Below are 17023 nucleotides of genomic sequence, written 5' to 3' on the forward strand. Positions count from 1 at the left end.
AGCCCAATATCTCTATGTGGCTTGGTTCTGATTCTGACCACAGGGAGAGGAAGGCATTTAGTCCAAGGTAGTTGGGTCTCTAAAGATAATTTAGTCAGTTGCCGCCTTATTTCTTGATTCATCCTTTCTACTTTTCCAGAAGAGGGAAGATGTCAAGGAGTGTGGAGATTCCAAGTGAAAATTTCTAAGGCCCTAACCAGATTCCGCAATACTTAGGCCGAAAAATGTGTTCCCTGATCCGAGTCTATCCTCCCCATTATTCCATATCTGGGAATAATTTGTTCTAATAAGACCTTACTTACTATCAAAGCAGTTGCTCGGGCTGAGGGGAATGCCTCCACCCATGAGGTCAGATGGTCCACTATGACCAGCAAGTATTTGAGGCGACCCACTGGTGGCAGCTCAGTGAAGTCCACCTGGATGCTTTGGAAAAGTTTGATTCCTGGAGGTTGTCCCCCTTTTGGGATCTGGCGTTGAGCAGCCTTGTTAGTTCTTCGACAAACGAGACAGCCATCCACCAGTTGTCGGGCTATAGTATATAGGCCAGGGGAAACATACCTTGTCAGCACAGCTTCACACAGGTTTTGGACATCCCAGTGACTGCCCTGGGGCAGTTGCTGAAGGCTCTGCCTCATTCTTGCTTTGGTCAGTACCTCTCTAATATCAGGTAAGAGCCAGCCATCATCCTTCCGAATTTCCAACTGCTCCGAGAGTCGAGGCCTTCTCTTTTTCCCTCTGGGTAAAACTGGGAGAGGGCAGACTAGGGGGAAGTACAGGTATCAAGGCCATTATATGAGAAATCTCCTGGTCTCCAGCTCCCTTGGCCTCCTCACCTGCTAATCTATTTCCTCTTGCCTCAAAGAATTTCCCATCTGATGTCCCTAATTTACATGTATTACTTCTACATTCCTAGGAGCCAGAATGTTTTCCAGTATCTCTCTGACTAGTGTATAGTGGACCAGTTCTTTATCCTTACTATTCACAAACCCTCTTTCCTCCCAAATCCTTCCAAATACATGCACCACACCCCAAGCATATTTTGAATCAGAATATATATATTCTCATCTTGGTCCCTCAATAATTTCAACGCTTGATTTAAGGCATACAGTTCACAAGTTTGAGCTGACCAACAGGCAGGTAGATTGCCCTTGGTAACAGTGAAAGTTTTATCTCTATCCACAACACCAAACCCATTTTTCCTTTTCCCATTTACCATCCTACAAGAGCCATCTATAAACCAATTTACTCCCCTAGGCATTGACGATTCTTGTAAATCCTCTCTTTTGTTTGAAAATCAATTAACTCTAAACAACTATGTTCCTTTCCGGAGGTGATTCTGTTCTGGGGGACAAAAAGTAAGCAGGATTAAGATTATCAACATTCTGGAATCTGTGAGCCATCTCCCAGCCCTCTGATTTAATATTGTTCTTAGTTGGTGTGGGACACTTACCATAAGACTGCCTCCAAAGGTGATCTTCCTACTCTTTTCTACCAAGAGAGCGTAGCAGCTACTGCTTGTACACAGGTCGGCCATCCTTTGGCTACCGGATCTAATATGTTAGAAAGGAAAGTCACTGGTCAGGGACAAAGGATCAGCAATGCAACATGGGCAGCTGATCTATAAGCCTCCTTCCCTTATATGGAGTGAATTCCCCCTCATTTCATTTTCTCTGCGTATTTAATGGGAAATTGTTTGGGTGTCAAAGGTTCTCTTTCCACGTAGCCTCCCCCCATGATCATGCAAAACATGAAAACCGCATCTGAAGACGATATAGATCTTTGATAAGTCAGGGGTCTGGGATTGGGATTCCAGACATAGCCCTGCCTTCCATCAATATACAATGTAAAAGGCTCTAGGCAGATTAGTTTAACTTTTAGGGTCCTTAAAAAAAACTTTAGCCTAATCAGGGCATGAAGAGATTCCTAGCTTTCTCTAAAGAATAAAAGGCAAAGTGGGAGTGACCCCAAGTACTTGGATGAAGTAAGCCTTTAGATAAAGAAACTCTAGCCCCAGGAAGTAAAAGGGTTAAAAGATATTAATAGCAGCAACCAAATTAAAGCAAATTAAAATATCTACATACTTGTATATCTCACTGACCACTTGCTCTGATTATAGACATTTGCTTTAAGAGGAAAAATCAGGGACATTACTTGTTTAAGGCAGTTTTACTTCAGGTAACTGTCCTAATTTTTAACCATTCCACCTTATGACCTATGCAGACAGTCATATGTGAATTCAAAACTCACAAAGATTTTATCTCCTATAGCAATTATCATTAATCAAGGCTTCAGATGAATCTAGTTCTCAAGAATCACAGTAAAGGGCTCATCCTTGAAGCTAAATTTCCAAGTTCCTTTAGTCATCTTTGTGCAGCATGGTCTTGAGGTCCCACACCATTGTGGTTATGGGCACATAACAAATGAACAAATCCTGAGCCACAGTACTCTATCTGTAAAATGAAGGGGTTGAATTTGATGACCTTCCAAGGTGCCTTCCAGCTATAAATCTGTTTCTATGATCTATCTTCAACCTACTCTACAATTTCCCAGTGTCCTTCTGAAAATATGGTGACTTAAACTTCATATGGAATTTGATTAGGGCCATGCAAAGAGGACTTTTACCTCTTGTGTTCTGGACATTGCCTCAACGTGCCCTAAGATAGCATCAACTTGTGTGGGTCATGTGCCACACAGTTGACCCATATAAAGCCTGCAGTCCCCTGAAACCCCTGTTCCTTTCCAGAAGAACTGTCTCCCCTATCTTGTAGTAGCTAATGTGTTTTCTGACATATAATTATAGGATTTTTACACTCTAGCTTGCTTTCATTTCATTTTATTGGATTGGGACCAGTGTTTTAGGAGGACGAGTTCTTTGGGAGCTTGAGTCTGTCATTCATTGTGTTAGTCATCCTTTCTATGTACTACTGATACTTTTAATAAGAATACCATCTTTGTTTTAATTCAATTCACCTACATTAAGGTTCAAGGCCAGGACCAAGAATGGATACCTAGATATATATCACTAGAAACCTTCCAAGTTGACATTGATGAATTGTCTCTTTGGGTCTGGTTTCAAAAGCATTTTTAAATTACCTACCTATGTTAAGAGTCATTTAGATGGTCCAAGTAGGGGGAGTGCTGGGTCTGGAGTCAGGAGGACTTGAGTTCAAATTTGACTTCAGACATTTATTAGCTATGTGATCCTGGGCAAATCACTTAATCCTATTTGTCCCCTTTTCCTCATCTATAAAATGAACTGGAGAAAGAAATGACAAATCATTCAAGAATCTGCCAAGAAAATCTCCAATGAGGCCACAAAGAATTGGACATGACAATGATCAGGTGTAGATGAGAATTTTTATTAATGCTTTGCTGAAAAATAGGCAAAAGATCTAGAATCTTTTACTCACTCATAAACTCTTTGTTTGGGACTTCTATTTATGGGCTTATTTAAAGACCACCACTATATCCTCTTGCCTGGGTAAGGCTATTGGAATATTGGCTTTTAGGGTCATGGGTCCTAAGTGTTAGAGCTCTAGAAAAGTTTATTTCCTTCCACTTTCCTTCTACATTTGTGTTTTTTATGTATATTCTGGTTAGCATTTTTGTATTTTAGATTAAGATAATCCACCTTCTACTCCTTCTCCTCCCCCCCACAAAAATATGATAGACATATTTGGCTTGAGCTAAAGATTTCCAGAATGATCAGTGTGTTCTTTAATCCTGTTTTCAAGGGTCACCTTTTCTTACGCGGAAATAAGGAGAGAATTTTGGGAGGCCCTCTCCTTCAAGCCTATATTCATAATGGTATTAGATATTTACATACAAGTCTTAATTCCCCAATAGTGAGACCTATTGATTATTATTCATCTTTGTATTATCTCCGCCTTCCAATCCTCTTCCTCTATTCTTATTCCCTAGATCCCTTTCCCAAGTACAGTGACTTTTAAATAGTAGGCACTTAATTGCTGGTTGATTTTAGTTAAATTTGTCTTATGGGGAAAGGTTGAGTGTCTCTATCAAGATCACTGATTTTTTTTTTTTTTAATTCTGTTCCTTTTTTGAGTGGAGTGAACCTTTTTCTTCATATAGCTGTAGTTTTCAGTCCTTTATTCCCTGACAATTTAAGGGTTTTTATATCTTATATAAGGCACTTTTGGCTATGTCTGTGATTTTCCTCAGTAGAATTCAGGAGGAAGTTAATTTGCTTGTTTCTTTAAAATAGCAAAGAATGGTAGTTTATATTTCTAAAATTCATTAAGCAATTCTAGGGTTTCCTCCTACCAGTAGTATGTAAACTTTTTGAAAGCAAGTATTACCACAAAAAAAAGACAAAAAAAAAAAAAATTCTCTGCCCTCAAGGACATTCTATTCCAATGAGGAAGAAAACGTGCAAGTAGCTATATACATATAAAATATAAACAGTGTAAATAACTGTTAGAAATGGAAATGAAGTTAGTCTGGCATGACTTGTTTATAATGATGCCATGCAGGTTTAGCAACGTTTCCTTTTTTTTATATGTTTATAAACTACTCTTTTAATAATACAAATGTTCTAGAATTTTTCCAGGAATCAAAATTAAGCTCCTTGCTTTTAGAGTTCAAGTAAAGTATGTAGTAAATGCTTTTATCAATAGGTCATATGGTCTCACAGAGAAATAATCTGAGTCAGAGAAATATGGATTCAAGACTTCTCTTCTGTGACATATACTGGTTGAGTGACTCAGGGAAAGTCATTTAATTTCTCGGAGTTCCAGACTTTTGTTCAAGACTAAAGTTGTAGGAAGTTTATATTCAACCTTGGTATGTACTATATGTTTATATGCATATTCTTCCTATGTATACTTGGTATGACTTCTGTTTTGCTATGACTTGGATAAGTGATTTTTTTATTTTACTATTTGCTACCTAATATGCAGCTTTATTATGGAATTGGTATTTGGTGGGAAGGGAGTCAATCTTTGGATATAAATCTTGGGGTCCTGCTTCCTGAATAAGGAACCAACTAAATGATTTGGCCTTTTCTTTTTTCTGGGGGTACAATTGAGTAGTTATGGTCTAATTCCTGTGGGAGAGACCTTGAGCCCTCTTGTCCATTGCCATCATGAAACCATGAACCCACAAGCCAGCTTCTATTCTGTTCTATTTTTTCCATCTCTTGGGTAAAGTAGTGTCAGATTCTGCTATGACATTGTGAGCTTGAAAGGCTGGGAGAATGGGCCACCTGAAATCTAGGAGTTCACAGTTTGCAGTTTGCCACTACACTCTGAGGAGTGACAGGGATCCAGCCCAGTGGTAGATTGATTTTGTTCTAAAAATATGAGATATTTAATACAAGAGGGAGGGAATTTCCCATCACTTCTACACTACACTTGGAAGGAAGCATGGTGGGCAAATGCTTTGCAGAAAGTACTTTAAGTTTGACCTCATTTTTCCCAGGGGAGCGCGTACTCTCTGGGTCTTGGGAGTAGAGAATATTTATATGTAAGTCTTTACTGTATTTTTTTCAGTAAATAATCCCTTTGTAAAAGCTACTTAAAGTTAATTGGTTAATGAAACTGGAGCACTAATAATAGGCAGCCAATATTGAGAAATACACACTGGGCATTTATGCTAAAGTCAATTGTTAGCCAATAAACATTAAGCATTTACTATAGGCCAGGTATTGTATTAAACACTGGGGATATAAAAAAATGCCAAAGGCAGCCCTTACTCTCAAGGAGCTTAAAATCTAAAATTATTAAATAAGGCATCCAAGAAAGTATCAATTGCTAATGACCTATATGCCTATTTTTTCATTTGAATAAAAATTTTTGTTATGAGAATCATCTACTTATATGGACAAAGAAGGGAAAATGTGAACTTTCAGGAGAGTCGAACCCTGAGGAAGAGATATAGTCTTGCTTCGAGACCCAACTTATTTCCTAGAGTTGAAGCTGGCATAAAGACTCCAGTTTCAAACTGGGAAAACATTTTCACAGTTAAAGGTTCTGATAAAGGCCTCATTTCCAAAATATATAGAGAACTGACTCAAATTTATAAGAAATCAAGCCATTCTCCAATTGATAAATGGTCAAAGGATATGAACAGACAATTTTCAGAGGATGAGATTGAAACTATTACCACTCATATGAAAGAGTGTTCCAAATCATTATTGATCAGAGAAATGCAAATTAAGACAACTCTGAGATACCACTACACACCTGTCAGATTGGCTAAGATGACAGGAAAAAATAATGATGAATGTTGGAGGGGATGCGGGAAAACTGGGACACTAATGCATTGTTGGTGGAGTTGTGAACGAATCCAACCATTCTGGAGAGCAATCTGGAATTATGCCCAAAAAATTATCAAATTGTGCATACCCTTTGATCCAGCAGTGTTTCTATTGGGCTTATATCCCAAAGAAATACTAAAGAAGGGAAAGGGACCTGTATGTGCCAAAATGTTTGTAGCAGCCCTGTTTGTAGTGGCTAGAAACTGGAAAATGAATGGATGCCCATCAATTGGAGAATGGCTGGGTAAATTGTGGTATATGAATGTTATGGAATATTATTGTTCTGTAAGAAATGACCAGCAGGATGAATACAGAGAGGACTGGCGAGACTTACATGAACTGATGCTAAGTGAAATGAGCAGAACCAGGAGATCATTATACACTTCGACAACGATATTGTATGAGGACATATTTTGATGGAAGTGGATTTCTTTGACAAAGAGACCTGAGTTTCAATTGATAAATGACGGACAAAAGCAGCTACACCCAAAGAAAGAACACTGGGAAACGAATGTAAACTATCTGCATTTTTGTTTTTCTTCCCGGATTATTTATACCTTCTGAATCCAATTCTCCCTATGCAACAAGAGAACTGTTCGGTTCTGCAAACATATATTGTATCTAGGATATACTGCAACATATCCAACATATAAAGGACTGCTTGCCATCTAGGGGAGGGGGTGGAGGGAGAGAGGGGGAAAAAAATCGGAACAGAAACGAGTGTCAATATAATGTAATTATTAAATAAAAAATTAAAAAAAAAAAAGACTCCAGTTTCTATAAAGTCAACATCAATGTCAGCTAGTATTATTAAATTACAACCATGGTCACAGCAAACCTCGTAGTGTGAGGGAACGATCCCAGCTAATGTGTCAATTGGAGGGTATAGTGAAAAGATAAAAGTGATGAAGAAAATGTTAAGTGTTGTATATCACAAGCATCTTAAGATTTATAATTAGAGAAAAAGTTAGGGAGAATCCACTTTTATAATTAGCTTTCTTCTTGACTATCTCCTGAGCTGGTCTGCTTTCACTTTAAAGGCCACAGGGGTGAAATGGAACCTCAGCCAGTCATCCTCATCCAAAGGCAATCATTCACACTTTGTTGTCCTGTTATTTAGGGAACCCGTCATTCAGGAAAATTCCCAAACATCTCCTTTATATAATTAAAAACAAGTTTTTTTTTTTTTTTTTCATCTGTTATCATATACTTCCTCTCTCTCCTTTGTAATTTTTCTTACAAAATGGGGTTTTTATATGTTGTCTTTTAAAAACACCTAAGAGGGTGAGGTGCTATTACTGGGAAGAATTACTAGGAAGAAACTTTTCAGTCTTCTCTCAGTAATAGTCCTGTTAGTGGGTAACTTAGAAGAGCTAGGGAGAAATGGTAGTTCAGGAAATTAGAGTGCCGGTCTTGGTGTCCTGGGAGTGTTGTGTGGTTTGAAAGGCGGTAAAATAGACATCTTTATTCTTTTCCCTCTCATCTATTCCCCAGCTCTCATTTCCAAGGGAGAATATTTCCTGCCAGGAGAAGCAGGAAGTTGGAGCCAAAAATTGGCCACTCAACTTTCTTCCGAGAGGGGTATATATATACTAGTCTAGAATTACATCTGTCTATTCCCTCAAATACTATTTTTTTTAGGGAATGTGGTTTTTAGATTCACTCTAACTTATGATCATTGTTCCATCAATACGGGAAGAAGATCTCCAAGCTTTATATTTAAAGATTAATTCCTTTTTTTTTTTTTTTTTTTAAACCAAATACCAATTCTATAATGAACATACACAGGAGGTAGCAAAGAGCAAAAATCAGAACCAAAAAAAATTCAAAAAAAATCTTATTTATCCAAGTAAATAGCAAAGCAGAAATCAGAGACAGTTTATATAGGAGAATATATACCAGATAATACAAAATGAAGGAAGTCTCCCATTGGGAGTGAATTAACAACTCAACTAAGAGTACTAGATTTCATCCAAAGGCATTTCTGGGGTAGCAAATTGGGGAAAGGAACATGACAGAGACTGCCAGCTCCTATAGTCATTTTCTTCAGCCAGCTGAAGTGGGGCTGGCCTCCTAAATCTTCTCTAGTACTTAGCCTGAAGAGATTGAAAAGCCTGAAGAAACTTCAAAGACTTTTCTCCTCCTCTTCAACTTCGCAGGTGCAGGCCAGTGACTTCCACCAATGAGGAGAAGAGTCTTATATCAATAGACTTTGGGACTAGTTACATAAGACTAGAGGGCTGGGAGAAATCAATAGGCTGTGGTCACCTGCTCTCCTCCTGGACTATAGTCACATGGTATGGCATAACTGAAGCTAGAAATGCCAACTCGTCAGTTAGTAACCATATATATGTAAGTCCTAAGTGGTAGCCTTTGGGGATTTCTCACTTCTGATTATTTCCAAAGAGATGATTTTTGAATTTAGTATCTAACACAGTGCCCCTCCCCAAGCCCATAAATATAGTTTAAAAAACTCCTTTTCTAGGTCATGTATTCACAAGGATCAAAACATGAACAAGGTTATTTAATAGTTAATAGAGAACAGTAATGAGTGCTGTTGCAAAATCTATAGAAATCAGAAATACTCAACAGTAAGCAATTTTCTTCCAATTCCCATCCTAAAGGGTCTGTTGATCCTGGGCCAATTTCCCTTGGGCAGCTAGGAGGAGATTATTCAAATCACCTGGGCCAATTTCCTAAATTATCTAGGAAAGGAAAGGAATAGCTTCTTCTCTTTAACAATATTTTGAAATCTTTGCTATATAAGATTATTTGCCACTATCACCTAGATCTGCTACATTAAAAAAGTTAATCTCCTTCAAATTTTTTGTTTTTTTTTTGGTTTTGTAAAACCAAAAAAATGTTTATTTTAGATTATGTCCGTCCTACAGACACAACCTAAGTCACGAAAAACTACACTAAGTTTTGATACATAGTCATTCGATCAAACTCTAGTTTTGAATCTACTTTTGGTAATTTTACTTTGCCTTCATAAATGCCCATCTAGTCTCAACAAGCTAAAGAGACAGGATGAATATAGAACAGAAAGTTATTTCCCATCAACACTTTCCTGTTTAGCAGGAATATAAACTTGTATGGAATAGGAACATTGTCCATTTTTATGGTATGGACATACCATATTTAAATATTATTTTGAGACTAACTCTGTGACTCCATGGACTTGTTTGTGGTGTTTCTTGGCGAAGAGAATACTGAAGTGATTTGCCATTTTCTTGTTGAGTGTGCTCTCATTTACAGATGAGGAACTGAGGCAAATAGGAGTGAAGTGATTTGTCTAGGGTCACTCAGTAAATGTCTGATGATGATTTGAATTCAAATCTTCCTGGCTCCAGAACTGGTGCTCTATCCACTGCACCACCACCTAGCTGCTCATCTTAAAACTGGTGACTTCAAAAATCTACCCTGCCCCAAAATATCTACTTAAGTCACTTTTCCTTTTAATACTTTCTCTTCCTCGTGTTCACCAGAACCTCCTCCCCCACCTCAACTTGGCCTCATTAAAAAATTATGTTTGTGTGTATGTATCCTTAAGATATCTTTTTCTTTACCTTACTCCCTGTCAAAACCAGCTTTCAGTAAGCATACTGTCACTTGGAAAGATGTTGAAAAACGAATTTATACTAAGATTTAACAGGAGTTCTGAACATTTTCTCAGTGATTTAGCACACAGAATGAAATTTGAAATTCTTATATTGGATCTCAGACATTGGACCAATAAAAGGCACTTTAGAGTTGGAGGCTCTAAATCTAATTGAATAAGCAGGGGCTTATTATTTTTTATTTGGTAAGTAAACCTTGATGACATATGTAAAATGTTGATTATTATGTAACAGAAGAGGACCAAAATGACATCACTATGTCAGGATCAACGTACATTGAGTCTGACTGGTACAAACTCGGAAGGCTTTATGACTGATATGAACATTTGGAAATATCTCTAAACGTGCACATCTCACTTTCTTTTGAGCTACTGAAATTCTGCTCATGGAGCACAGCCTCTTCTTTGATTGGGACATGCCATGCTGGGCAATCCTGTGCCAATATTTCTCATGTCTCACAACTGATTCCAAATGCAAAATGTTACTGACAAATTAAACATAAATAAAAGACAAATTTGTTGCCCTTCAGGAGAATACATTTTGACTAATAGGACTACAAGATTGTGGCTCCAATTTATTTTGCCTAAAGATGATACTTCTGCTTTTAAGGTGCTAAGCTGTCAATTAGCATTTATTAAGTACTACTATAAACTGGCACAGTGCTAAACTCATAGAGTACCGACAGCCCCTAGTCTCAAAGAGTTTATACTCCAAGGGAATGCAGACCATTACTTACAAACAAGACATATAGAAGACAAATAGGAGAATCTCAGATGGACAGTACTACCTTTCCTGAAGGGTGAGATTAGCAGTTTTAACTAGCTTTATTCTTGTCCAATCACCATAAATTGCCTGTATTGTCCATAGGGTTTTCTTAGCAAGAATACTGGAGTGATTTGCCATTTCCTTTTATAGTGGATTAGGCAAATAAAAATTGTGACAAGCCCATGTTCACATATCCAAGTTAAGTGCCTGAACCTGAATTTGAACTTCGAAATTGCTGGTTCCAGGTCTAGCATTGTCACTGAATCACCTTCCTGCCTCTTCTTCTCCTCCTCCCTTCCCTCCATCTTTATTTACCTTTGCTAAATTTAGGCTTTGATTCTAAGTTCGCTGACGTTGGAATTAGGCATTATATGTTAAGTATTGTTTACATATAATTTGGACCACTACTTCAAGGGTAGCAGCTAATCCATACACATTGCCTTATCCTAGGGCAGTCCACTGCACATTCTCGAAGTGCTTAATTTGACTTTTTTTTTTTAATCTCTATTGTTAAATCACCAATTATGAAAAGTTTGTAGGTTTGTTACCATCACATACACGATGGAAAGTCCATGCTTTGTCTGATACCTCACGGCCTTAATGGCATTTGAAAAAGTTCATCCAATTTTGTTAAGCAGAAAACCTGGGTGGGTCTTATGACTAGAGACCCCACCTATGAAAACTCACCACCAGCTTGAATCATGCCTTCTATTTCCTCCTGGCTACATGCCATATGCATATTTTCCAATGTTGGTACTACTTTATCAAGTTTTTGCTTGATACTAGTCAAGCCCGGAAAGGGCTACTAAACCGCGGCCCTTTTCGGAATACAAAATGATGGTTTTGAAGCAAGGCCTTTTCTTAAAGAAAAAATTAAAAACACCCACCCCCAAATCTAATTATATATAGGGTGTTCCCTCTTGGGATCGACTTGATTCACATTTGGAGGAGGAGGGTGCCTGGTAAATCAGTCGGTCGAAGAGGCTTACAGAGGACAGTGTGGGGCCAATGGACCCCGCCCAACATCTGTCAATGGACTTTGCTCCTCTTCCCGCCAGTCGCTGGCCTGACTGCTAGCCGGTCTTGCCGCTATTACGAGTTCCAAGGTGCACTGCGCTTCGGCTGCCCTGCGGGAGACTACAACTCCCAGCATGCCGCACCTCCAATGGCGCGGTCTCCATATCCCGCCTGTCTGGAACACTGCATGCTGGGAGCTGTAGTTTTTAAGAGCGCTTTCCCCAAGTCGTTTACTCAGCCTAAGAGGTGATACCTCCGTTCTGACTCCCTGATCCCGCAGCGAGGGGAGGGAAAGGCCTACTTCTGATCTTCAGTCACGCAGCAATATTTCCCGCCCACCTCCCCCTCGTTCCTTCTATTTCCACTGACAGTCCCGGCAACGCTTTAGGTCTGGAAATCTGTAGAGCAGGCGGAAGCACGCAGGCGCGTGAAGGTCCATGCCGCGCTAAGGCTCCAAGGGCGGGGCGGGCGAAGAGGAGGCACAGGCCTCCACGGTGGCGCGCACGTCGCACGCCGGGGCGCGTCACGTGGGACAGCGAGGATCGCAGTGCGCGTGGCCGCGGTGGCTGGTGTGGGGTTGAGTCAGTTGTTAGTTGGGGGGGGGAAGCGACTGGTCGTCAGACTGTCCGACCCGCTGGCTGAAGCAGGAAGCGAACGAGTGGTGAGCCCAGGCTGGTGACTGTGCCTTTTTCAGAGTCCCGGCGCTTCGCCATCTCTCCTCTCTCCCCCTCCTTCGGCTCCTCCCACTCTCCCTCCTCTGGACAACCCCCCCTCCCCCCCCACCCAGGCAAACCGCCGCCTCGGGCGCGCCCCCGCTCCCCCTGTGCTGTCTCTCCGATGGCGGCCGCTGCCGGGGCCATGGCAAAGCACGAGCAGATCCTGCTTCTCGACCCGCCCACAGACCTCAAATTTAAAGGTAGGTAGTGAGGTGGGCCTAGATGAAGCTAGTGGGGAGAGAGACCGTCAGCTTCCCGCTTCGGGTCCCTTCATCTTTTTCTTGTTTTTGGTGGGGGTGGAGGGCATGGCGAGGGGAAAGGAGCGTCGTCCGTCCCTTCTCCCCGTTTTCCATGTTTTCTCTCCCCGTTCTCCACCTCTCTTCTCATCTTTCTCGGCGTCAGCCTTTCCTCACTTCTCCCCTCCCCCGCCCGTTCACACTCACACTCAGTTTCACGCGCGCGCACGCCCAGCTTGTGGCGGGGGCTGATGGGGGGGGGGCAGTGGAGGAGGCCGAGGCCGAGGGAAGGAAAGGCGAGCCGAGCTTGGGGTGCCGGGACCAGGCGCCTTGGCCGCCATCTTGGGATCCCGCCGGGAGGCAGCTTATAGGTCTTGGGTTCCCAGCAGTCCTTTCTTCTCCCTCCTTTGGCTGTCGCCTGCCCCTGACATTCCTTCTCTGCCCCTCGGGACTCGTTGGGCTTTTTCTAGGACGGGCGGGGGAGGCGGCCCCGTAACGTGTGCGCCTGGGGGCTCCTGCTGGGTCCGGGGGTAGCTCATTCAAGCTCCCGCGGACGCGGGCTCCAGGCAGTTCCTCTGGATCCTCCGGGACTCGCTCGGCCTTCTTCGAAGCTCGGCCGAGCCCATGGTCCTCCAGGTTTTGGGATCCGCTGTTTCTCGGGTTGGTAACTCTGCCGGTGAGACCAACCTGCGCTGCTTGCCTGAACCATTCCCTCGGATGAGCCTCATGGGACGAGGGGGAGAGATGCTCATTATTCTGGTTATGGTGATAGGAGAGAGCCAAGCAAATCTCTTCAGCGCTTGGGGAGAGGCTTTGGTGTGGATGATTCTTGACCTCTTGTAAGTAGTACACTAGGGGAAAGAAATGCATTTTTATTTAGTTTTTACTTTTAGTCTTATGTTTCAGACAGACCGATTTTTAAAACCTCCTTCTCTGGTCTTGCTTAGTTTCTCCTTGCTTGATTCCCATAGAAACTCAGAAAACTTAAAAAAAAAAAAAGCCTCTCTCCCAGGTTTTGTTTTAAAATAATTTTGTGCCAAAACCTTTGATTAAAATATTGGTCATTCCATACCTTAAGTAGGGAGGCTGTTAAAAAGGACTTGGAATCTGAAGGATTCCAATAGTTAGCCTGCCATAGTTTTTATATAGTACTCATCCTTTTAACAACAATGTGAAGTTGGATAAATCATTGAGTATATTGAGCTTTTTTTTTTTTTTTTTTTTTTTTATTTGTAAAGTGAGGGAAAAGGGTGAGTGTCATTGGACTAGCTAATCTTATTTTCATCTCTTAAATCTTTGATTCTAAAGTGGTTACTGTAAGCTAGTATTCTTCCAGGTCTTTATCTAGTGACCTTAGCCGACGTATGTCTTAACTTTTGGATTTCCATTTACTGCATTCGGATATTAAGCAAATCACTAAAATGAATTTACCTTACAGTCTTAAGGAGGCTCAAACGCAGTAATATTTGGGGCAGCGAGGTGCATACAGATATTAGGTGTAAATAAACCTAAAGTTGTAAAAATGCCTAAAATTGTAAATGTACCTGAAGTTTGAGGAGAGTGGATTGTAAGCGATTACCTTGAAGGGAGTGTCTTCCACACTGTTTTCTACTTGCTATTTAGGAATCCTGGTACTCTTTGGAATAGGGAATGTTGCTTAGCTGACTTAATGAATGAATGAAAAAAACATTTAAGTGCTAATGATGCCAGACACTGCATTTTGGGGATTAACACCAAAGGCATGATTTATTTACCTTGTTAAGTAGTTGTGTCCTAAGTCCTTTTTGGGAGTCAACGTTAAATTCCATTTGTATTTTTTACTTTCCACTTAAAAAAAAAAAGTATTTTAAAGGATAAAATAAAACATGATAAATTATCAATATTCCAGAAAGTGTCAGATCAACAGGAAAGTTCTTGCATTCTTGCCAGCAACACTTCCTAGGCAAAGTTGCTTTCTAATGTCCAGAAAATTAGTTTTAATTCGTTTTGGAGTATTAGGTTACTATTATAACACAACTAGTATTTGCTTTTTTTTTTTTTTTAAACAGTGATTTATTTCCACTGGTATATTTATATACTTCTATAGAAGAGTTATGTAAGCAGTTAAGAGTTTTGTTTCAAGGTAAGCATTAGAAGGTTTATTATTGTTTTGAGGAGTCATGGAGCGCTCAGGAAAGGACTGGGTTTTGCATATTGCATTCATTCATAGGTATTAGTTTAAAGAAAAAAAGAGGACCTTTCTTGAAAGCCTGAAATTACATCAATAGCTACTTGCTGTAGAAATATTTTGATGTAATATATAGTGGTCAATGCTTTGTGTGTGTATGTGGGTTTTTGTTTTTTTTCTTTGTAATATACCATTGCTACCATTTTTATACTATTGTTTTGGCAGCCTGTGTTCTTAAATAATATTGGTTATGCAAGATAAACAGACTCTTGGGCTGCCATCACTCTTGAAAATTAGTATTAGTGCCTTATTAGCACAATTGGAGGGTTTCTTATGAGATCAGTTAGAATATTGCTGCCCGGATGAAGAAAGGGGACCTTCCCCACAAAGGTGAAAGGCCCTTACCATCTTTTTGGTGTTTAAAATGCAGCTATTTTTCTAATATTTTGAACATTTAGAAGTTATTTTTCAAAGTTAGGAAAACACATATTGTCCTTTTCCACGCCAGTTAAAGAATTAATCATTAAAGGTGGATGTGTACAGAGTTTATTTAACTAGTACCATGAGAAATGTAAAGCCTTTTGTCTAGGTTTTGATACACAATTCATAGACCTGGCCTATAGGTAGGCATATCTTGTACTGATACTGTAAATGGACCTAAAAGGAGGACAGTAGGCTAGATTACCTTTGAGATATCATATGTATAGTTTTTTTTTTTTTTTTTTTTTTAAGTCAGAAGCTTCTCTTTACAAAAGCAAATCTTAACCAAAGTATAAGATAGCTAGGTGGTTCGGTGGGTTAATGTTTGCATGAAGGTCAGATCTGAGTTCAAATCCTGTCTCAGACACTTCAACTCAGTAACCCTGGCTAAGTTATTTGTTTGTCTTAGTTTCCTAATCTAAAATGGGTTTAATAACACTTCAAATGAAGTGATAATTGTTAAAACACAATGCCTGGACACATGACTAATATGACTTAATATAACATTTATCTAGTGACAATTGTTTATAACTACATATTATGGGTGCTTGCCCAAAGAATCATAACATATGATGGTTACTTTATAAATTAATTAATATAGGCTTAAAGTATGCTCTTGTATGATAGGCCAGTTATACACTTAAAAGAAGAAAAAATTGACAACCTGAATGCTCTGTTGATATCTGTGCATCTTCATCTGGGAGCTGTTGTGCAGCTCAATATGCATGTATATTGAATGGGGATTCTTGAGGTAGATTTATGGGTTTATATGCATAAAGAATGGCAATTATGATTGGAGTGAGATCTGCATTTTTGAGTGCAGTACTATGTTGAAATTGTGATGTAGTAAGAAGCTCTGGGAATCACAAGTCTGGAATTTATATTCTAACTTTGCAACTTATTACCTATGTAAGTTTTTCTGGTCCTTTCCAACTCTAGATCTGTTATCCTATTGTCCATTGTGAAAATAAGGCCATGTATTTATTCAAACATTGATGTCTTTAAATTAATTGTGGGATTCAGATTTTTGATTTAACTTTTAAAGAAGTTGTAACATTTGATCTAGTAGGGTATGGCTTATTTGGCTTTTCACTGATAGGGAACTTGTCTTCAAATGGGCAAATACTTAAACATATATTGACCTTATGCAAATAGCCAACATATTAGAATATTAAATGAAATGGAGAGATCTAATGACATATGGGAAATTCCTCAATATTTTGGTCAATTTATCTCTTCTGTATTTTAACAAAAACAATTTTTTTAACTACCCTTTTCAAATGAAAAAGTTTAGCTAAATGAAACTGGAACCACTTGAGAAAGAGAGAAATGAATTTCCATTAGTAATTTTTTTTGTGGTTCCTCCTAATGTTGAGCCTAAGATGGATTTGCTGTCCTGCCAGATAATGCTTAGCTTTAAGCCTTCCATAAAACTCTTTGAGACTGTTTTGTACCCTTTTGGGGTTCTTATTTGTCTGGTTTTCCAGAAGTTGGAGACCAATTCCCTATGTAGGGGACTATGTCTGTCTCTTAACTTCTCTGGGCTGTAGTTGCTCATCTGCACATTAGACTAGATAGATGATACCTAATGTCCTATGCAACTCAAATGGGATCCTGCGAATCATTCTCTGTTTCCTAATATATTGCAAAATTCAGGGAGTTGGATTAAAAGATTTTTAAAAGTTCCTTGCATTTCTAAAGATCTAAGATTCTGTGACAATTGAGTATGAAATGGCAAGAAAACT

General features: G+C 39.5%; 1 protein-coding gene across 2 annotated transcripts in view; it reads left to right on the forward strand.

Moving 5' to 3' along the window:
* Nucleotides 1–12223: 12223 nt before the first annotated feature.
* Nucleotides 12224–17023, forward strand: part of VAPA (VAMP associated protein A) — a 73840-nt gene continuing 69040 nt past the window's right edge. The window contains exon 1 of one of the 2 annotated variants that reach the window (XM_051970469.1): nucleotides 12224–12595. In XM_051970469.1, the coding sequence (XP_051826429.1) occupies nucleotides 12517–12595 (79 nt within the window). In that variant the 5' untranslated portion in view covers nucleotides 12224–12516. The remainder of the gene's footprint in view (nucleotides 12596–17023) is intronic. The other variant, XM_051970468.1, reaches the window with a different exon arrangement.

This window comes from Antechinus flavipes, chromosome 1, assembly GCF_016432865.1.
Source record: "Antechinus flavipes isolate AdamAnt ecotype Samford, QLD, Australia chromosome 1, AdamAnt_v2, whole genome shotgun sequence".
Classification (NCBI taxonomy): Eukaryota; Metazoa; Chordata; class Mammalia; order Dasyuromorphia; family Dasyuridae; genus Antechinus; species Antechinus flavipes.